This window comes from Plecotus auritus (assembly GCF_963455305.1).
Source record: "Plecotus auritus genome assembly, chromosome: 3".
Classification (NCBI taxonomy): Eukaryota; Metazoa; Chordata; class Mammalia; order Chiroptera; family Vespertilionidae; genus Plecotus; species Plecotus auritus.
The window spans coordinates 176,492,269-176,515,182 of record NC_137772.1 but is presented as its reverse complement, the minus strand read 5'-3'; the positions used below and the strand labels follow the sequence as shown (position 1 = coordinate 176,515,182).

Here is a 22,914-nt window from a genome sequence, read left to right as displayed (position 1 = left end):
AGGGCAGGCAGGCAGTTCCCTTCCCTCAGCAGCAGCTGTGACCTTGTTTAGATAGTCAAACACTTTTGCCTACTCTTGTTCCCTCCACAGTTAACTGAATCTAAGGCCTTCAAATCAGGCTATTTGTCTACCCAATAAAGTGGTTTTTCCAGAAACGAGTTGGGGAAGAGTGCTTCAAGTGCATTGTGGCAATTTGTATGTTGTGTGTATTCATTTATACCGCAAGGAAAAGGGAAAAACGAAAGCCCTCCTTGTCCAGCTGGCTGGCTCAGTGGTCAAGCATCCACCTATGAGCCAGGAGGTCACAGTTCAATTCCTGTAAGGGCAAATGCCGGGGTTGCGGGCTGGGGGGGGGGGGGGGGGGGGGGGCGGGGAGCGTGCAGGAGGCAACTAATAATGATGATTCTCGTTCATTATCGATGTTTCTATCTCTTTCTTCCTCACCTTTCTTCTCTGAAATCAATAAAAATATATTTTTAAAAAAGAAGAAAAAGAAGCAAGCCCTCCTCGATATTCCCAGCTGCTCCCTGCCCCTAGCAGTGGCCACACAGTTCTCCCCCAAGGGGCACGCCCTTCTCATCCCCTTCCCAGAGCTTCTTTGGGACTTTATCACGCCGTCTGCGAGCAGAGAGGTCACAAACGGAGAGGCCACACACAGGACAGAAACAGTCGTCGTGCCCACTCTGTGGCCATGGCCAGACTTGCGGCCTCCTTGGCGGTCCAGGCCTCACGGTGCGGGTCGTTTCCTACCTGAGCTTGGCCACCGGGTAGAGGGCAGCTCCAGGCTTGAGGGGGCACGCGGTTCAACTCCAGAGGGCTGACCCGGGGGAACCTACCTCGCTACTGGAGACTTCACTGCGCCGTAGGCTGGGGATTGGCTGATTGAGTCCGCGAGAAAGACGGTCTTTTCTTTCGTGACTGGGTACTTAAAAGTTCCAGTTCTAGAGTTTGAGTCACCAAAGACCCTCTCTCAATGGAGAATGACTACAACCCCCAGAATCCAATGGGCCTCCTGGAAAGGGAGGATCGTCTGAGGATGCGTAGTAAGGGTGGCTGGGCCGGAAGCCGGAAGTTCAAGGACGGCAACCAGGCGGGGCTGCGGGCGGCGCGCGCTCCCGCCTCAGTGTCCGGCACGCGGTGCACTCTCTCTGAGTTGGGGAGTCGTATCCTAGAGGGTAATTGGGGCGGGGGGGCGGGAGGGAGAAAAGGTGGCTTCCCTGACCAATAGCACCTCAGTGTCTAGGGTTGTTCCTGGACCGCCACCCTTGTGTTAGGTGCTGTGTCAGGCTGCGCGCACTGTGGTGGCGAGACGCTGCCAGTGGAGGCCTCGGTTGGTCGGGAGCGAGCTGCAACATCCAGGTACGCTGTCTGCTGGGGCGACGTGCCCTAGTCTTCAGGCTTCCGTGCCCTTGAAGTCACCGGTGTATCCTGCACCGCGGACTAGGCCGAAATTTGCACTGCGTCCAGCTCAACAAGCTCCTTGCAGCTGTAGGTTCCTGTCAAACCTTGACTCCAGCGGGGCGTCTTGGCCCTCCACGTTCTGACTCTAGTAGCTCTGACCTTGCGGGGGGGCGGGGGCGGAATCAGGGTTCGTGGGCCTGCTGGGGCCCTGGCTAAGAATTTGCTTTTTACTTAATGACTTACAGTTCAGTGCACTAAATTTTTACCCTAGGTTTATCTGTGACCTAGTCATCTATTCCCATATGACCAGTCTTCAAGGCACATAACTTTGCAGTAGTGGTTCCCAATTCTCATTCTGGCCCAGTACACCTGAAAAATGCAGCACACTTCCGTCAGTGGCAGTGACTTGGTACAGCAGAGACTTTCAACCAGGAAGAGGGATATAGTTAAATGAAAAAGGCTCCCCCCCCCCCGAAATATTTGGAATGTTCTACCTGCTTTCTTTCTGCTTCTTCATACTTCTGTTTCCTTGGCTTCTCTCTCTGGTCTTATCCTCTGCTTTGGTGTCACTCGTTACCTCCCAAGAGCTGTCCAGATTTGCATATCCATCTGCCTGATAGACATCATCACCTGAATATTGTGTTGAGCATCTTAATTTTAAGATGTCCAAAACCCAGTTCAAGATCTTGACTGACAGTGCGACCACCACCTTGGTGCACACACCTGTTTCTTCTTGTTTCTTATTTCTATTAAGTGTCCCAATGGACAAAGTTTCCTAACTTGGAGATATTTTCAGCTTTGCCCTAATCCATTCAGTTAATAAATCTCTTTGAACTTCTGCATCTATCTTCTTTTCTACACCCTGTATTAGCTCAGGGTATGTGAAGAGTTTTTTAAAATTTGAAAATAGGAACAATCTTAGGTTGGATTAGACAAGAGAAGTGAGATTCTAGATACCAAAATCAAGTCTATTAAGTCTTCTCTCACTCTTTTAGCCAAGTTGTACTATTTTGTTTCTTGGCTAGTGAATGCTTCCAGTCTTCCTTCAGCTCCTCAAAGAAGTGGTTAGCTTCTGGCCAGAGTTATGGGGAATATGAGGGGAAAGAAGTAGGGGGGGACGTTGAAGGTCTGCAAGTCTCTTAATATTCTGCTCTCTGTGTGTGTTTTCTTCAGTCTCACAGCTTGGGGTCCTTTCGAAGCTCAGATAACCTCATTTTGAGATTGTGCCATTTGGTTTTCTTCCTCTGACCTTATTTAAAGTCACTTGGAATTATAATTCCAGGAAGCTATGCCTCAGCTCAGCTTGGAGTCCACCTTCAAGGACTGGCTCTAAGGAAATGTTCAGCCCATAGAACTCACTCGGAGAAGCACTTATCTCACCCTACTCCTGACTCCCTAAGCCAGCTAATCCTGAGCTTTTCTTCTTCCACATTCTTGACTTTTAAGAAACATATTCTCACTAATCTCACCTAGTCTTTTAATTTCAGTTCCCTCAACAAAGAGGAGTCTAAGAACACATTCATAGTCCCAAACTGAGGAACGTTTTGTTCAGGATGAGAGATTGCCATGCTAGATTTTCTCTTGTTCTCTAGCTCAGAATATCCAGGGAATGGTTAAATTAGAAGTAATTTATCTAATGCAAATGTGAGTTAACAATTTGCTGGGGACTCCGTTTCTTTTTAGCCATTGGGATAGGTGCTTTGTGTTGTATTTGGAGCTTAGAATTAATGCTGTGGAAGGTTGGCACTATTTCAGGAATATTATGGCTTAAACAGATGCTTGAGGGCTAACCTGGGAACCTAACCACCATGAGTAAGATTGTTTTTATGGGAAAATAAATTGGATATTGCCTAGAAGGTTCCCATTTGATCTACAGAGAATAATTTACTGCTAATGTTTAATCCCTGGCTACCTCCATTAATTGCCCGTTAGCCAGAAAAACTGATGCATGCTTAATGTACCAGTTAACATTTCTGGGTGGTCCGTACCAGTCACTTCTTTCCAAAAACATCGAGTGTGAGGTGTTAGCTGTGATGTCATCCGGATTCACCTGGTTCCAGCTGTGTGTCTGTGTCTCGTGTAGATTTTATTTTTTGAATCTTAGAATTCCCAAACGTTGTCTTCCACTATAAGACTCTGCATCTGTGTAGGGGCCATTCAATAGAGAGACTAAGCAGGATGCAGAAGTTATGGAATGGCTTTAAACAGGGAAGTGGGCTGGGCACATGAGACCTATCCTGGTGTCTAAATTCAGTCTTTCTTTGTAGGGGACGACATGCCAACTGCCAAGCAACTAGCTGACATTGGCTACAAGACTTTCTCCACCTCCATGATGCTCCTTACTGTGTATGGGGGCTACCTCTGCAGTGTTCGAGCCTACCACTTTTTCCAGCGGCGCATTTCCCGGCGCCAGGCTGCAGAAGAACAGAAGACCTCAGGAGACCTGTAGAACTGGGGGGCTCTTCTCCTTGACCAGAGAGGCCTGAGGCATGCTGTGGAAAGAGCTCACCTACAGTCATTCAAATCAAGAGAGCCAGGGCCTTAATGGTTTTCAAGTCCTGCTGGGATAAGTGCCCATGTGTTCTCTGGAACTGCCAGTATAAGGAGGCTATCAAATCGTAACAGGAATTGGGGCAGGGGGAGGCACATGCACAGACATTAAATATTTTGTCATGTCTGTGTCTTGGTGTTTTTATTTAAATAGGCTACGACCACAGAGGTGGGCCCTTACTACCTGTTTTCTAGTCATAGACTGGATTTCCACTATCTTGAGCTCTTAATACCCATGAAGTGGGTATTAGACAGTTTTAGGGAGTAGTAATAGCAACTTTCATGACTTCATAGAAATGACTGTCCTAGCAGCTGTACAAATCCCCTGAAAATTCGACCAAAGACCAGAGCTCTTTGGTCAACGACCATTCCTGCACCAATTACTGTGTCCAGGTAATGGGATACTCTGGTCAGCATTTAAGGAAGGCAGAGGCCCTTGTTTAACAGTCCTCTCAAAATTGCATCAAGTGGAGGAGACTCAATTCCCAAAAGGAAGGGTTGTTGGGCAGTCTATAGCAATACAGTTCACCTCCTTAAGCTCATTGGGTGTAGTGTTAGCATAAGGGTCGATTACTTACTGTTCCACTGTACGGGAAATCAAACCTGCAGGTCTTATTACAGAGCTGTGAAGAGGATTTGAAAGAAAACTGTATTCAAGGTAATACCCAACTATGAAGAGAGGTATTGTTACCACCATTCCATTTTGAGATTTACTAGTTCATGTCCTTGGTGATCACCCCAAATATCAACCTCCTTCCTTTTTCATACTCTTTGTGCATACTGCTCTGATCTTTGTCCCTCTACTCCTAAACCTTTCACCTGAAAGCCCTCTTCCATGATTAAAAAACTGAGCTTTAGTCCTGGCCAGTGTTCTCAGTGGTTAGAGCATCAGCCTGTGCACAGAAGGGTCTTGGGTTTGATTCCCAGTCAAGGTCATGTACTTGGATTGCAAGCACTAACCCATTTGGGGCCCATGCAGGAAGCAATCAGTTGATGTGTCTGTCACATCTCTCTAAAAATCAATGGAAAAAATCCTTGGGTGAGCATTAACAACAACAAAAACCCAGCTTTAGCCCTGACCAGGTAACTCAGTTGGTTAGAGTGTTGTCCCATACTTCCTGGTTGTGGATTTGATCTCTGATCAGGGCACATACACAAATCAACCAATGAATGCAATGCATAAATATGTGGAACAACAAATCAATGCTGCTTTCTCCCTTCCTCTCTAAAATCAATTAATAAAAAAACAACCCACCTTTCCTACATTTTCATCCCTTTTGCTCCCATCCTCTCTTGGTGTATTAACCAAGGACTCTACTGCCTGTTCTGCTTTCTCACCTGTACAGTTAGGGTCACCATTCTCTCAGCTGTCCCCTGTGCCACTTTCAAAATAGTACAAAATCAGTCTTTTTTGAGGTGATTTCTTAACATTCTCATTTCCATTATATTCTAGAACTTGGAGACTTCAAATTGTTTGACTCCTTTAATTTTATTCCAATCTGTCAGTCCCTTATTGGCCTAAACTTCTTTCCTGTCCAGCCTATGCCCATGGCTGGTCCCCTAAACAACTTCCCTGCAGTCTCTGCCTCCATCCTTAGCTTTCTTAACTCTACTCCTTGCTCCTTTAGTTATCTCTTCTCAGTATACAAACTGGCTTAAGGCCCTCCACCCCCTACCAAAACAAACTGAGGATTATTTCAAGAAAAGTAATGGTAGCACTTCTGAGACTTGAAGTTCCTTCCACCTCCACCACTTCATTGAAATTCCGTCGACATCCCCCCACGTTGTGCCACATCCACTGATTTCAGTCCTCCCCTTACTGTTTCCTGAGGCACTGAAGCTCTACTTTGGCTGCAGGTAGGGACCACTATCTTATTCCCTTCTACCACTTTGATTTTTCCTTTTGACTTCCTCTGCCCACTTTAAACATTAATGTGTTACAAAATTTTTTTCTTGGCCTATTGCTCTTATTCTGTATTTTCTCAGTTAATCTAGGTAATTAATGGTTCTAACATTACAGAATGTAGTTAAGTGCTCAGTGCTGGTATCTTGGCTCCACCATTACAGCTATCTTGTAATAGGCCAGTTATTAACTCTTAACTCCCCAGTTTACCTTTGTCAAATGGGGATAAAAAAAATAATTCCTAATTTAAAAGATTCATTTGAATATTAAATAATTCATATTAAGTATTTAACATTCTGTCTGGCACATGATAAGCACACAGTATCAGCCATTAATTCCTGCTGCTGACCTCCAAGTCTGTATCTTACAGGTTGACTTGAGTTTCAGGTATATCCAATTGCTTGATGTATCCACTTGAATTTCCTATAGTTCTAACTTGACAGGTCCACAACTAAAACCATTCTGTCTCATCTCCAGGACCTACTTGTGGTTTCTTCCTATTTTATTTTTTATTTTTTTTTTTTTTTAATATATTTTATTGATTTCTTACAGAGAGGAAAGGGAGAGGATAGATAGTTAGAAACATCGATGAGAGAGACATCGATCAGCTGCCTCCTGCACACCCCCCACTGGGGATGTGCCCGCAACCCAGGCACATGCCCTTAACCGGAATCGAACCTGGGACCCTTCAGTCCGCAGGCCGACGCTCTATCCACTGAGCCAAACCGGTCAGGGCTGGTTTCTTCCTATTTTAGTTAATTACACTATCATCCAAGTCAGAAATAAGGGAGATTAGACTATTCCCTGCACTCCAAACCAGGTGCTGTCTTATTTTTACCATTTAGACATCCATTTAATCAACTCTACCCTTATAATTTCTTGCTTATCCCTTTTTTCTTTTTTAAGAGAGGAAAGGAGAAACATCAATTTGTTTTTTCACTTATGCATTCCTTGGTTGATTCTTATATGTACCCTGACCGGGGATTGAACCCACAACCTTGGCGTATTGGGATGATGCCTATACTTTTGCAGGTTTTTAATGGTCTTGGTTCCAGTCTTGACCTCATCAGATTTGCCACATTTCCATCAGAGACATCTATTTGGAACAAATTTAATTATGGCATTCCCCTGCTTCAGATCGCCTCTGAAGCTCAACCATAGACAATAGGTTAAAGAATCCCTGACCTATAGGGTCAAGTCCAGACTCCTTAGTATGGCTTATGAGGTCCTTAAGAGCTGACCCACCTCATGTTCCCACCTCATCCTTTGTTCTAGTAATATTAAACTGTCTGACTGGTTGCACAGTTTCTTGTTTTCATGCCTGTTCATGCTTGCTTTCTGAATAGAGCATCATCTCTACCCACCTCTCTATCCTCTCTTTTTCCAAAAAGGTTTCTGTGACCCTTCCCTTTCCCATGCTGGGCCTAGTGTCTATAAAAGATAACACTTTTCATATAAAAATTATCTTTTAGAAATTGATTTTAGAGAGAAAAAAATCCACACTGATTTGTTGTTCTACTTATTTATGCATCCAGTGGTTGGTTCTTACATATGTCCTGCCTGGGGATCGAACCCACAACCTTGGCGTATTGATGCTCTAACTAACTGAGCTACCTGTCCAGGGCTAAAAAAATAAAAAATAAAAATAAAAAATTTAAAAGCACAAGTAGCTAAGATAATTTTGAAAAGGAACAAAGAAGATGGATTGGGCCTACCAGATATGAAGACACAGTAGAAAGCTAATAGTAATCTAAATGTTGGGGTATTAGTGCAGGAGTAGACGAAGAGACCAGTGGCATAGAATAATAAACAGATCAATGTATATATTAGAAATGGCATATGATAGAGGATACATAACAAATCCATGGTGAAAATTATTACAGAATGTAGTTATTCATAGTCTGTTATGGATGCATATGTGTTGGTGAAAGTATAAAAAACATATAAAAAATGGATTGAAAGGACACACCAAACTTACAATAGTTGTTATAGTGGGGGTAGGGTGAGTTAGAGGTTAAAGGGGTCTTAAATGAAAACTGTTTCCTCTACTCACAACATTTCTGATACCCAATGTGTGTTTTCCCCGCACCAAACAATTCTCCACCTCTGGATGCCAACTGAGCATCCTATAACTCAATTCTGCCACTAACTACCCCGGGTTAGTGCAGACCCCACAAGTTAAGGGCTCAGTCCCACTAGACCAGCCGTGGGCAAACTATGGCTTGCGGGCTGAATCTGGCCCATTCGGCTGTTCTATCCGGCCCGCGGAGCCGAAAGAGCAGAGGGTTCTCTTGCTCTCCCCTCCGCTCCTTCACCAGCAGCAGTGTTAACATGGCAACGTCGGGAAACACGGGAAACACGGCCGCAGCTCCTTCTGAGTGGGCGGATTTATATCCGCCCATTCAGTAGAAGGAACAACCTCTCAATCTTCCAGAGGCTCCTTGTAATGCCCGCGGACGCGTCCCCCGACATCACCCTGGGAATGCATAGACACATTATCGTGGTGATGTAGGGAGACACGCCCCTGGAGAGCACAGTATCAGAGCATTAGCTAAAAAGGAGACCAACAACACTGTTCCCACTGAAGTTGATGTTTTAAAGACCAAAAACCTTTCAACCCAGTCTACATTGTCATCTACATCTACGTCCCGGGCATAATTTGGAAGTTGCACTAAAGAAAATGTTTAATTCACTGTTCACACATTTTGTTCTTTTCTATTGTTTTAGTTTTAAATTATTTTATTTAAGTTTAATTTGAAAGGCTTTTGTACCTTTCCTTTGTTAGGCAATTTTATTTTGCCTTTGCCATCTTCAATATAAGGTATGTTATTGTGCTATGATTCCTCCATTTTTTGAAGTTTCAAATTATAATAATTAGTGTTTACATTCTTCTTGTTAAAATGTTTGAAATGAATAAAACTATTGAAATAAAAAAAAAAAAGACCGTACCCTTTTATGTAATGATGTTTACTTTGAATTTATATTAGTTCACACAAACACTCCATCCATGCTTTTGTTCCGGCCCTCCGGTCCAGTTTAAGAACCCATTGTGGCCCTCAAGTCAAAAAGTTTGCCCACCCCTGCACTAGACTGTCCTCCACTTCAGATGCCTCTCACCAGTGGGTCCCCAGGTTACCCACACTTCTGCCTGACATGGCTACAAATTGGTGCCTACGACCACCTCCTTAAGTTTTATAATTTGCAATAATGGCTTACAGAACTGAACTCAGGGAAACACTTCATTCACTATTACTGGTTTATTAGAAAAGATACCACTCAGGAACAGTCAAGTGGAAGAGAGAGATGCATAGGGCAAGGTATAGGGCACATCACCCTATCAGCACCTCAAAGTATTCAATCCAGAAGCTCTCTGAACTCTGTTTAGTGTTTTTATGGAGATTCCATCACATAAGCATGGCTGATTAAATAACTGGTCATTGGCAATTAACTCAACCCCTATCCCTCTCCCCTCCCTGGAAGGTAGGTGGGACTGAAAATCCCAGCCCTCCAATCCTGCCTTGGTCTGGTTCCTCTGGCAACCACCACCAATTCTGAAATTATCTAGGGGCCCACCAAGAGCCATCACATTAGCATACAAAACACAATCATCACTCTGGAGATTCCAAGGTCTCAGAAGTTCTTTGCCAAAAACCTAGGATGAAGACCAAATACATACCTGCAGACTTTGAGTAACGCAAGTTATTTTCTGTAATGTGAATGGGCATCACCCAATCAGTTGAAGGCCTTGAGAGCAAAGACAGGGTTCCCAAGAAAGGAATTATGCATCAAAACGGTAACACAGAAACCCTGCCTGAAGTTCCAATCTGTAGATCCTGGATGCAACACAACTCTTCCCTGAATTTGCAGCCTGCCACCTGCTTTTCAAATTTCAGACTTGCTAGTTCCTACAATTGTATGAGGCAAGCCTTTAAAATAAATCAGTCTCATTCTTTTTTTAAAAAATGTTTTTTATTGGTTTTTAGAGAGTAAGGGAGAGGGAGAAACATGAATGCTCAGAGAAAATCACCAATTGGTTGCTTCCCACATGCCCCCATTGGAGATTGAGCTGGCAACCCTGGCATGTACCCTAACTGGGAATCGAACCAGGGACCTCCTGGTTCATGGGTCGACGCCCAACCACTGAGTCACACCGGCTGGGTGAAATCAGTCATTCTTGCTCTCTCCAGGGGTAGGGAAGGTCCAGCCCAAGGGATGTATAAGGAAGGTCCTCGAAATCATTTGGTCTGGTCCTGCCAAGGCATTAGGGGTGAGTTAATTAAATGATTGACCAAATATAGCGGGCTAATTTTTAAGTTGATAATTTTGTATGGCCTGCAAATGATGTCATAAATATCCAAATGGCCTTTGGCAGAAATATGGTTCCCCACACCTGCGTGAGTCTAACCTATTGGTTCTGTTTTTCTGGAGAACTCTCATACAGCAGATAATGCCAGTGTGTATCTGTCATCTTGTTTCCTGGCCTAGGTTCCAGTCCACCCCTACCTCCAATTGTCTGTCATTTTCACTTAGAGCACCTCCAATCATTTCAAAGATAGCTTGTGAAAACCTAAACTCAAGCAGTTGTGTAGTATTTACTGAGCATGAACTAGTTGTATTTAGTAAGAAAGAATAGACATATTTGCTGTCAAATTAAAATGAATATAATTAAGTTCTTCGGTTATTACAGTAAATATCAATGAACTGAATTCTCCCATTAAAAGACAAAGACTAGTAACAGAATGGCTAAAAAATAAAAATCATGTAGTTTCTAATAAACAGCAAGTAAATCACCCCCAGACAGCAAAGCGGTGATGCTGCCAAAAAGTTTAGTATTGTTTCCTAGAAGGCTTTCACAGAGCACTCATTTGAGTGAAAGAAGATTCCAAATTTGCTTTTTTTTGGTAGGTCTGCGGCTGTGGTTAAAATCTTGGAGGCCTGCCCTAGCAGAGACCTTACTGAACTGGAAGAAAAATAAATATATGCAGATGACCGAGGTGAAGGTGGTACAGATAACCTTAATATGTATCCTTACTACGTATTGGCCTATGTCAACTCATAGCCCCCCCTTTCTTTTTTTTTTTTTTTTAAATATATTTTATTGATTTTTCACAGAGAGAAAAGAAGAGGGATAGAGAGCCAGAAACATCGATGAGAGAGAAACATTGATTCAGCTGCCTCCTGCACACTCCCCACTGGGGACGCGCCCGCAACCAAGGTACATGCCCCTGACCAGAATCAAACCCGGGACCCTTCAGTCCGCAGGCCGACGCTCCATCCACTGAGCCAAACCGGTCAGGGCAAGCCCCCCCTTTCTTAAAAAAATATTATTTATTGTTTTACAGAGAGGAAGGGAGAGCGAGAGATAGAAACATCAATGAGGAGAATCATTGATTGGCTGCCTCCTGCACACCCATTACTGGGGATCAGACCTGCAACCCAGGCATGTGCCCTGACAGGGAGTTGAACTGTGATCTCCTGCTACATAGGTCAATGCTCAACCATTGAGCCACACCAGCCAGGCTAGCACAGCCACCTCCCTACCCCCTTTTATAAAGCCTTTTCTTGTACCTCTGTAAGGTCAAGTCCCAAGTTCTATTATAGCCCTCTCTATGACTGCTTTTACAGGACTAATTTTACTGCTTTAAATCTTCGGGGCCCCCATGACCTATCATCTAAAATTTAATCTTCAGCTCTAGCCAGTTTGACTCAGTGGATAGAGAGTTGGCCTGTGGACTGAAGGGTCCCGGGTTTGATTCCGGTCACGGGCACATGCCCAGGTTGCGGGCTTGATCCCCAGTGGGGGGTGTGCAGGAGGCAGCCGATGGATGATTCTCATCACTAATGTTTTTTCCCCCTCTCCTGTCCTTTCTGAAATAAATGAAAACATATGAAAAAATAATAAGAAAAATAAATAAAATTTAATCTTTAGCATGCTAGTCAAGGTTCTTCACCATCTGCCCCAAACCACCTTCCTATTGTCATCTCCTGTCACTTTGATACAACTCCAACAGATTACAGTTCCCTGAAACTGCCATGTACTTGTTTTTACATTAAAAAAATTAAAATTATTCCAAAATTATTGAAGAGCACCAAAAATAAACCCATCTTACATCCTCCCTCCACAAAGATAAAAACTATCCACCTTTCGGTACCTGTACATTTCTGTACTATTGCTATGGAAGTACCCTTAATATTATTTGGGGGTTAAAAAGGTAATATTAATTGCATCAACTGAGACATATTCTTTTGCAACTTGAATTTTTTCACCCAACACTGTTTTTTGATATTTGTCCATTGTACTGGTTAATTTTGTCTTCACTGGGCCACTGAGTGCCCAGATAGTGGTTAAACAGTATTCCTGGTGCATCTCTGAGGGTGTTTCTGGTTGAGAATAACATTTGTGTCTGTAGAATGAATAAAGCAGATTGCCTTCCCCAATGTGATTGGGCCTCATTCAATCCATTGGAAACCTGAATAGGACAAAAATTGGAGTAAGAGCCCTAACCGGTTTGGCTCAGTGGATAGAGCGTCGGCCTGCAGACTGAAGGGTCCCAGGTTCGATTCCGGTCAAGGGCATGTACCTTGGTTGCGGGCACATCCCCAGTAGGAGGTGTGCAGGAGGCAGCTGATGGATGTTTCTCTCTCATTGATGTTTCTAACTCTCTATCCCTCTCCCTTCCTCTCAGTAAAAAAATCAATAAAATATATTTAAAAAATTGGAGAATTCTTTCTCTCTACTTGACTGTCTTCAAGCTGGTACACTGGTCTTCCCCTGCCTTCAAACTTTGTTTGGAACTGTACTAGTATGCTCAGCCTTCCTGGATCTCCAAATCCTGGGGTTTCTCAGCCTCCATATCCATGTGAGCCAGTTCCTTACACTAAATATTTAAAAATATGTATTTTTAAAAACATTTTTTGACATACATATAAGAACATATTTTATTTTATTTTATTTTTTTAAATATATTTTATTGATTTTTTACAGAGAGGAAGGGAGAGGGATAGAGAGCTAGAAACATCGATGAGAGAGAAACATCGATCAGCTGCCTCCTGCACACCTCCCACTGGGGATGTGCCCGCAACCAAGGTACATGCCCTTGACTGGAATCGAACCCGGGACCCTTCAGTCCGCAGGCCGACGCTCTATCCACTGAGCCAAACCAGTTTCGGCCATATTTTATTTTTTTAAAAAATATTTTTATTTCAGAGAATTAGGGAGAGGGAGAGAAACATAGATGAGAGAATCATCAATCGGCTGCCTCCTGCATGCCCCCCACTGGGGATCTAGCCTGCAACCCAGGAATGTGTCCCTGACTGGAATTGAACCTGGGACCCTTCAGTCCGCAGGTCAATACTCTATCCACTGAACCAAACCAGCTAGGGCTATATTTTAAATATATCTGTATGTACATATATATCCTATTGGTTCAGACTAATACATCCATATTGACAGGAAAACTTAGTTCTTCATTTTAATTGCTGTACAGTTGGTTCCTGAATGTGGGGATTAGGGGTGCCGATGCCTCGGTTGAAAATCCACGTATAACTTTTGACTCCCCCAAAACTTAACTACAGTCGTCCACAGGGTACTGGTTCTGGGACACCCCCACTTCCAGATACCAAAATCTGTGAATGCTCAAGACTCATGTAAAATGATGTATAACAGTGCATGCAGTCAGTCCTCTGCATCTGAGGACTGAAAATATTTTTGACCTGTGGTTGGTTGAATCCATGGATGCAAAACCTAGGGATATGAAGGGTTAATTACATATTTACTGAAAAAAATATGCATATAAGTGAGCCCACACAGTTCAAACCTGTATTGTTCAAGAGTCAATTATAATTCCAATTGTATGAATAAATCAATTTATTCTATTCATCTAGTGAAAGATCAGTGGGCCATTTCCACTTTCCCCTGCTTATAAATAGCAATGCAATGTGTATCCTTTTATGTTTTCTTGGGTCCATGTGCTAGTTTCTCCAAAAGAGGAATTGTTTAGCTTTACTAGTTATTGTTGCTTTTCCAAAGTGGGTATGTCAATTTCACTCTCACCAGCAATACTTCCACACACTGTTGGTGTGAAGTGGTTTCTATTCATTTTAATTTACATCATTGATTTCCAGTAGATTGAGCACCTTTTTATTGATTTATAATCCATTAGCATATTCATCCTATAGGAACTGCCTATTCATATTCTGTGCTTCCTGCACCCACAGCCCCTCCTCTTTTCTTGTTATTGGGTTGTCTTTGTTTAAATATATTCTAGCCGAAACCGGTTTGGCTCAGTGGATAGAGCGTCGGCCTGCGGACTGAAGGGTCCCGGGTTCGATTCCGGTTAAGGGCATGTACTTTGGTTGCGGGCACATCTCCAGTGGGAGGTGTGCAGGAGGCAGCTGATCGATGTTTCTCTCTCATCAATGTTTCTAGCTCTCTATCCCTCTCCCTTCCTCTCTGTAAAATATTAATAAAATATATTTAAAAAATATATATTCTAGATATTAGTATTTAGTTAGTTATGTGTTGCAAGTTTGACTGAGATAATCTTTTATTTATTTTAAAAAATATATATTTTATTGATTTTTTACAGAGAGGGATAAGAGCTAGAAACATTGATGAGAAAGAAACATAGATCAGCTGCCTCATGCATACCCCCCACTGAGGATGTGCCAGCAGCCAAGGTACATGCCCTTGACCAGAATTGAACCTGGGACCCTTCAGTCCGCAGGCTGACGCTCTATCCACTGAGCCAAACCAGTTAGGGCTGAGATAATACTTTTTAAAAAATTTAAAAATTGATTATAGAGAGGAAAGGAGAGAAACATCTATCTGTTGTCTCCCGCAATGCGCCCACTGGAATTGAACCTGAAACCTGGGTACGTGCCCTGACCGGGAACTGAACCCACCTTCTGGTGTATGGGATGATGCTCCAACCAAGCCACACCAGCCAGGTCTGCACCATCATGTACATGTCTCTCCAGAGAGCAGCCCCATGGATAACTGATCTGAGACCAATTTTCATGCAAGTTCTTACCTGGGACTGGGTGTGGGCTGAGATGTTTCCCAGACCACATAGGAAATGTATCTTTAGATTCTCAAATTCACATGAAATGTGGGCCCAGAATTTGAGAAAATTCTTTCATCTCCTGAAACACAAGCCCAAGTATTTTAACTTCTTTGTTTTCTCCTTTTGTCAACTGGGTGAATTTTTTAGTTTTCTCCCTTTCACTAAGTCTGTTGCTTTTTCAGGGTCCCAGCCTCAACTGGAGGTCTCAGTTCCAGCTTTATGCATGGGGCCAGACTCTTCTTTTGTGGTCAACATTAAAACCCAAGTCCTTAAGTTATATGCCCATTATCCCTCCAATAATTGCAGCTGTTTGCCTTTTGCCCTAGCTTTCAATTCCTCTCTTTGTGGCTTTTGTGACCTTTTCTTGGAACCTCAGCTATGCATTAAAAAATCGATGTTTCTCTTTCTCTGAAAATAAAAAAAAATTTTTATATATAAAAAAACCTTATCCGCCACTCAGCCTATTTTAGTATGCATTAAGCCAGAACTATCTGTCATTTACTCTCACATCTTTTCTAAACATATACCTTTCCATTCCTGTTTTCCAAGCAAAACTCTACTCATATTCAATGGCCCAGTGCCACTTTCAAGTTTTCTCCCACCTTGCCAAGAATAATTTAGGATAGTTCTTATCGCATTTCTCTTTTTCCCTTACTGGATTATGAGCTCCTTGAGAGTAGAAACCAGATCTTGTTCATCTTTGTGTCCCTAGCTTTGGCCACATTGCTTATCATAAAGTAGGCCCTTAATAAATGTTTTATTGAACTGAAAATATCCCCCTGCATAGATAATGGATTTAATGTCTGAAGAACTTAAAAAAAAATTAAGTATGAATAACTTGGTTTAAAACCAGCATACTATCATCCACTAAACTCATATAATTATTTTTAGGATTGTGATAATGTGAGAGTTCATGATACATGATGAGCAATCTAAGTTTTTTAAAAAATTAAATTTGTGCCTGGCCAGGTGGCTTAGTTAGTTGAGTATAGTCCTATAAACCAATAAGGTTGCAGGTTTGATTCCTCGTCAGGGCACATGCCTACATCATGGGCTGGATCCCCAGTCGGTGCATAGGGGAGAGGCGGTGGATCGATGTTTCTCTTGCACATTGATGCTTCTCTCTCTCTCTAAAATTAAAAAAATTATTGGGTGAGGATTTAAAAAAAAATTAAATTTGTCAGGGTAACATTGGTTAATAACGTTTTGTTTCAAGTACATAATTCTATAATATATCATTTGTACATTGATTGCACTGTGTGCTCACTACCCTGTTTTGTTTATTTTATTTTTATTTTTTTAAAATATGTTTTTTAATTGATTTCAGAGAGGAAGGGAGAAGGAGAGAGATAGACACATCAATGATGAGAGCGAATCATGGATCAGCTGCCTCCTGCACGCCCCACACTGGGAATCGAGCCCACAACCCGGGCATGTGCCTTTGACTGGAATTCAACCTGGGGCCCTTCAGTCCACAGGCCAATGCTCTATCCACTGAGCTAAACTGGCCAGGGCTGTTTGTATTTTTTTAAGTAACTCCTGATGCTCAGTTTCCTCATTGGGGCAGATTCAATTTTTCAAAGATGAATGCACTGTCTCTCCCATTCCACACGCTCTTCTGCAATGACCATGCCACTCCATCAAGAGGTAGAGTCTATCTCACAATCCCTTGAATCTACGTGGTCCCTGTGATTACTTTAATATAATACAGTGGAAGTGATACGCGCCAGTTCTGGACGATGCTCTTAAATGGCTTAGCAACTTCTGCTTCCTGCCTCTTGGAACACAATCACTTGTGCAAAGCCCAACACATGGAGCGGTTATGTGCAGGTACGTACCTTAGTTGACAGCCCTGACTGAGTTCCTAGGGATCGGCCAACACTAACTTCTAGCCAGCTTAGTAAATCAGCTTAAACATCCAGCCCAGTTGTCTTCAAATGACTATTCCCAGCTGCCATCAGACTGGGGTTACATGAGATATCACCAGCTGAGCTCAGTCAACCAACCAAACCATGAGAAATAATAAACTGTTCTTTTAAGCCACTGTATTTTAGGGTGGTTAGTTACATAGTGATAAACAACCATACTATTCACTTGTGGAATGAGGATAATCCTACCTTTCAGAAGTGTTCTTAAGTTCACTTTTTGATGTATGTAAAATCATTTTCTAAGTAGTAAAACTACACAGACATGTTATTTTTTCAATAATGAAGTTAAAAACCTTTTATATTAAACAGAGGAGAGGTAATACCTTGCTTCTCTCACCAATATTCCTAGTTCTCTGGTAGGGATGATGTGAGTCTGCATCAAAGCAGCTCTTCACCAATTTGTGTCCTTCCTCTTAGGCATGAAAACTTCCCAGTCCATCTATAAAACTAGCCTCATGACTGTCTTGCTGCCCAATAACACTATTATCATCTAGTATTCACACCCACTAACACCCTTTCTCTCACCCACTTTATGCACAGTTCCTTCTCAGAACAAGACCCTGTTCTTATAATTGACCCTAATCTCCATTTACTTATCCAAGACAAACTCTAATCAGTCTATGCCTCTGGCTAAATGTTTCTTCAACATCTATTCTTTCTCATTATGAAGTTTTGGGAAGTGGTCAAGTATAGTGGTTAAGAATAGAGACACGGTGACCCTAGTTGGTTTAGCTCAGTGGATAGAGCGTTGGCCTTGCAAACTAAAGGGACCCAGGTTCGATTCCAGTCAATTGCACGTGCCCAGGTTGTGGGCTCATCCCCAGCGTGGGGCATGCAGGAAGCAGCCAATCAATGATTCTCTCTCATCATTGATGTTTCTATCTCTCTCTCCTCTCTGAAATCAATAAAAGTATATTTAAAAAAGAAAAGAATGGAGATACAGTGTTTGACTTTTTACTAGCTGGCCTGACCTTTGGCAAATTAATCTCTTTTTGCTTCATTTTTATCATAAGTAAAGTGCTTTATACAGTGCCTCGAATATAATAAAAAGCTATGTCTTAGCTATGCACTTGGTTGCATCTTTACAAAACAATTGTTTAAATTTCAGAAGGTCATGTGCAGGTACCTTAGTTGACAGCCCTGACTGAATTCCTAGAGATTGGCAATACTAACTTCTAGCCAGGCTAGTAAATAATCTTTTTTCTCCCCTGGGAAACAAAATACATATCTTCTCTGACTTTCAAAAGCATTTCATTCATATTTTACAATTACTAGTCTATTTGTTTTAGTCTTTTTAAAATATATATATTTTAATTGATTTCAGAGAGGAAGGGAGACGGAGAGAGATATAGAAACATCAATGATGAGAATCATTGATCAGCTGCCTTTAGCATGCCCCACACTAGGGATCGAGCCCACAACCTGGGAATTGAACTATGACCTCCTCGTTCATAGGTTGATGCTCAACCATTGAGCCAAGCTGGCTGGGCTAATCTTTTACTCTTACTGACTAGATATGTCTAAATTTGTAAGATTTTTTTTAGGACTTAATTTTCCCCTACCCCATAGTAAGTCTTTTTAAAATCCAGCCACTCAGTAAGGTAAGTTTAGTACGGTCAATATCCCTATATTGTCAGTGAACATCAAGTAAGTATCTGATTCTTAGAACAATAACCTATTTCATTCAATTTGCATCCAAATTCCATGACAATGAAATACTCCATATGTTTTAATGTACACAGAGCACCTGGAAATATATACACTGAGTGGCCAGATTATTATGATCTCTGAACGCATAATAATCTGGCCACTCAGTGTATATCTTATATAATAAAAGGTTAATATGCAAATTGTCCCCTCAACCAGGAGTTCGACCAGCAGGCAGGCCAGTCAACTGCCCATGTCCCCTCCCCCTGCTCAGGCTGGCCGGACACCATCCATGCACCGGGCCTGAACTATATATATATATACACACACAAACACACACACACTCTGAGTGGCCAGATTATGCGTTCAGAGATCATAATAATCTGGCCACTCAGTGTATATATATATTTAAAATATTTTTATTGATTTCAGAGAGGAAGTGAGAGGGAAGAGTTAGAAATATCAACGATGAGCCCTGGCTGGTTTTGCTCAGTGGATAGAGTGCTGGCCTGTGGACTGAAGGGTCCTGGGTTCGATTCCAATCAAGGGCACATGCCGGGATTGTGGGCTTGATCCCCAGTGTGGGGTGTGCAGGAGGCAGCCAATCAATGATTCTCTCTCATCATTGATGTTTCTATCTCTCTCTTCCTCTCCCTTCCTCTATGAAATCAATAAAAATATTAAAAAAACACACAACATAAATGATGAGAATCACTGATCGGCTGCTTTCAATCAGACCTGAAAAAAATCCTTAATCGGCTGGGGATTAAGCCCACAACCCAGCATGTGCCCTTGACCAGAATCGAACCCGGGACCCTTCAGTCCTCAGGCTGATGCTCTATCCACTGAGCCAAACCAGCTAGGGCTGGAAATATTTCGATATGAATATTCACTAAGTAGAAAACTATCCTAAGACATTAATACTACTATTCTTAAAATTTTTTTTTTTATTGATTTTTAGAGAAAGAGAAACATCAATGTGAGAGCGGAACATCAATCAGCTGCCTACTGGGGATTGAGACCACAATGTGGGCATGTGCCCTGACCAGGAATCGAACCAGCAACCTTTTTTGGTGCATGGAATGACACTCAACCGAGCCATACCAGCCAGTGAATAAATACTACTATTGGTAATTTTGCCAAGACCTCAACTAGAGAAAAACCTGTATTAGGAAGACTGTTTTTCCATGGGCTAAAAGAGAAAACATCTGCTTAGATTCACTTATCATAATCTTAAAATGTTAACTGGCAGTATCTGTATTTTTAACTAAAAGTGTCTTAGCTCTTCAAAGTCTTTGTTGGTTTGGTGATATACATGCTTTAATCTGCTCAGTATTTTTTCTTGTGACTACTATACATGTTTATCTTTTCTTAAAACATAAAGTCCTAAAACGTACACACTCTCTTCCCAGCATGCACAGAAAGGAAAAATTTGGTATCCAATGGCTTCAGAATCAGACTTGAAAAAAATCCTTATATGGCTTATGGATTCAGGGAATTGGGGATAGAGTCACTAAAGAGTTTGAGATAGCAGAAGAGGGTTGAAGCACTTTTAATCACAGAAGAGTAAACAATAGTATAAACTGTTAACAGCTCACCTAGTGGCTGTTGTCCTCCTCTAGCCCTCTGCTTACCCTCTCCCACCCCCATTTCCTGCGTACCATTGAGTAAAGAGCAGGGTTATCAGCAGCTGTCCCTGTCACTACCAGGTGGTAGGAAGGAGATGTAGCTAGGGGTCACAGCAATCCTGGCCATTCATCCATGGTTATCTGTTTCTACACAACTTCATGTGAAATATTCCAGCTCTGAAGGAAGAACAGTGCAGAAACCTCAACTTGGCTGCTCCATTCAGATGGCCAGAGCTTCAAGAGTCATGGACAAGAAGGGAGGGGATAGTCCAGAACCAGTATAATTCAAGATGCAGCCAAATCTGGGATTGAGGTGGACCAGGTAAGGCCTAGAGGCCCCAGTTCAGAATTGTGCCCCAACCCAGGCAATGAAACTCAGGCATATGCGCGCGCGCGCGCGCGCGCGCACACACACACACACACACACACACACACACACACACAGCAAATATTATGGAAAGAACCTGGAGGCTATTAAATACAAAATGGCAGAGTTTTTTAAAAAGTGAAAATATTTGCTTCTTTGATTCTCCTCAGTGCCTGCAGACCCCTAGTCACAGGAGTGCAGGTTTGGGGAGGCCCAAGAAGAGTAGGTTGCCAGTGGCCCTACAAGTCCATGTGTGCTGAAGTCCCCTTACCAACCATTTTACTCTTCAGCCCAGTAGCTGCCTCCCATGTGACCATTCACCCAACTGGCACCATTGCTGGAGCTGCTGCCACAGAAGCTTTTTGTGTTGGTGGTCACATCTTCTTCCTCTGAGCTGCTCTCCACATCACTGCGATCATCCTTAGATACCTAGGTGGGATGGGGCCAAAGGTAGGAAAGGTGAGGACAGAACTTTTCTGGAAACTTAAGACAAAGCCCACAGAGCCCATGTTTGGGCACTGTTCCCAATTTGGCCTACTTTCTGGTGGCACCTGACTCAAAATATTATCTGGGCCATGGCTACTGTTGTGAATATCCTTTGCCTGCTTCCTGGGTTTCTCTCTCATCATTTCTGTTTTTATTCTCTATGGAATAAGTAGCTAGTTTGGTTGAGGGGTGTATCTTTCAGGACCAGCCTAAGAGAGCTGAAATCATTCCCTGAGTTCTGATTTAGGTTTGAGGGACACTCCAGACACCCTTTTTCTCCTTCCATCTCAAAAAGTAGAAAAAGGCCAACATAAATAATGCATATGATTGTCATCATTGTGTCTATCTTCTGGTGGTAATGGTGATTGCAGTTATTCATACTGGTTATCCTGAGTTTTGTTCTGTTTCCCAAACTGATCCATACTGGGCCTTTTTCAGCAGTTCTATTCATTTTGGGCGCAATTAGCAATATCCTATTACACCGTTTCTCCAATCTTCTCCCTTTTCCTGGAAGCAAGATCACTTCTCTTGTGCAACTTCGGCATTCCCAAGATCCACATGGTGAAAAGTGGATTGGCAGTCAAGGGAGAAAGAGTCCCAGTCCCAATCATGCTACTATTTGTGAATCTTGACTGCTTAACCTCAGCTTTTTTGTTTTATATTTTCAAATGAAGAGTTTGGATTAGAGCAGTGTTTTCAAATCTAAATTATCCTGCATATCAAACAAAATATTTCAAATTCTCTACAATGGACCATAAAAGTAAAAGAGAGAAACCCAATGAAACCTATGACAGACTTCTGACCTCCAGAACTAAAGGATAATAAATATGTGCTGTTTTTTAAATGAGTAAATAAAGGTGAAAAGGAAATAAAAGTACAATTGTTGTTTCCAAGAAGTGGGGCACTTGCTTTGGTTAGCTCTAAGATTCTATGGTTTATAATAGCTGTTGACTTCTGAACCCAGATAACTAATTGATTCCTGATCTTTAGAAAATTTCTACCAGAGAGCACAGTGTGTCTAGATCTGAGGTAAAGGGAGAGGGAAAGGAAAAAAAAACAGAAAGGAAAAAAAAAAGAGTAGACTCCATTCTTGCCTCCATTTAGGAAAATCTGGCAGCAGCTTGAGCTCCAGTCAACAATGGCCCCACCAAGGTCAGGAGAGGGGGCATGCTTTCAGACAACATGGGAACAGGAAGGAAAGCAGAAAGGAAGAGAAACACATTCAGAAAGACATGCTTCACTGAATACTGGAAGCACAGATACACTTACATGCAAGAGACGAAATTGTCCAGCTCCCGCCAGGCATAGAAAAAAGGAAGGAGGTGAAAAAAGAGTGGAGAATATAGAATCTGGGTGTAATCCTTCCTGGATAAGTCACCTGGTCAGGAAAGAAAAGCAGGGGAGAAAAGAGATGTCTAGTAGCTATAGCAAGATGCATAGACACACTGAGCAAGTTCTGTAACCAATTGCAGCCGTAAGGAACAGACATAAGAGGTCCTATATGCCCAGGTAACATTCCATCCCTTTGTCCTAGAGTCACTGTGTCCTCTAGCAGAGTGCTCCCCCCCTCCGCCACCTTGGGATTCTGTATTACTGAAGGTTGAATCCCCAGCCCTTAGACTGATTAAAGCCTGACTGCTTTAGAACTTGGATTCACTTATGAATTTTATCATTAAATGACACTTCTTTCTGTGCTTGTGGGCTCTGGGCATAAGATGGGTATTTGAAACCCTAAATAGCCTTCTCACTTAAGATCCTTGCCTCATACAACAGTGGGGTGAGGCCAGTACTTGGTCTCTTACATAAACCATATCTTGAACATCACAGTGTGGTCATCTTGAAGTGGCTTATGAACCAACACCACTCACTAGGCAGTCTCTGCTTTTACAGTTTTTATCTTGGAGCTCTGCATATGATTTCCTTGAAAAAAGGCTCCCCA

General features: G+C 42.4%; 2 protein-coding genes across 10 annotated transcripts in view; one reads left to right on the top strand and one right to left on the bottom strand.

Annotated features, from left to right (window-relative positions):
- The first annotated feature begins 1,063 nt into the window (after window positions 1-1,063).
- Window positions 1,064-4,078, top strand: COX14 (cytochrome c oxidase assembly factor COX14). Of its 2 annotated transcripts, none has more exons than XM_080662654.1 (2): window positions 1,064-1,175; window positions 3,669-4,078. In XM_080662654.1, exon 2 carries the CDS (start codon window positions 3,677-3,679, stop codon window positions 3,848-3,850), a length of 174 nt encoding a protein of 57 aa, XP_080518780.1. In that variant the 5' UTR covers window positions 1,064-1,175; window positions 3,669-3,676; the 3' UTR covers window positions 3,851-4,078. The 2 variants fall into 2 exon arrangements, with proteins under 2 accessions (XP_080518780.1, XP_080518779.1); XM_080662653.1 differs by lacking the exon at window positions 1,064-1,175 and adding an exon at window positions 1,220-1,359.
- A 15,375-nt stretch (window positions 4,079-19,453) lies between these two features.
- CERS5 (ceramide synthase 5) overlaps window positions 19,454-22,914 on the bottom strand; it is a 32,909-nt gene continuing 29,448 nt past the window's right edge. For 5 of the 8 annotated variants that reach the window (XM_080662649.1, XM_080662646.1, XM_080662643.1 and 2 more), the window contains one exon: window positions 19,454-20,918. In XM_080662649.1, the coding sequence (XP_080518775.1) occupies window positions 20,769-20,918 (150 nt within the window). In that variant the 3' untranslated portion in view covers window positions 19,454-20,768. Of the gene's footprint in view, window positions 20,919-22,244; window positions 22,354-22,914 lie in introns of all 8 variants that reach the window. The other 3 variants (XM_080662650.1, XM_080662648.1, XM_080662644.1) reach the window with 1 other exon arrangement.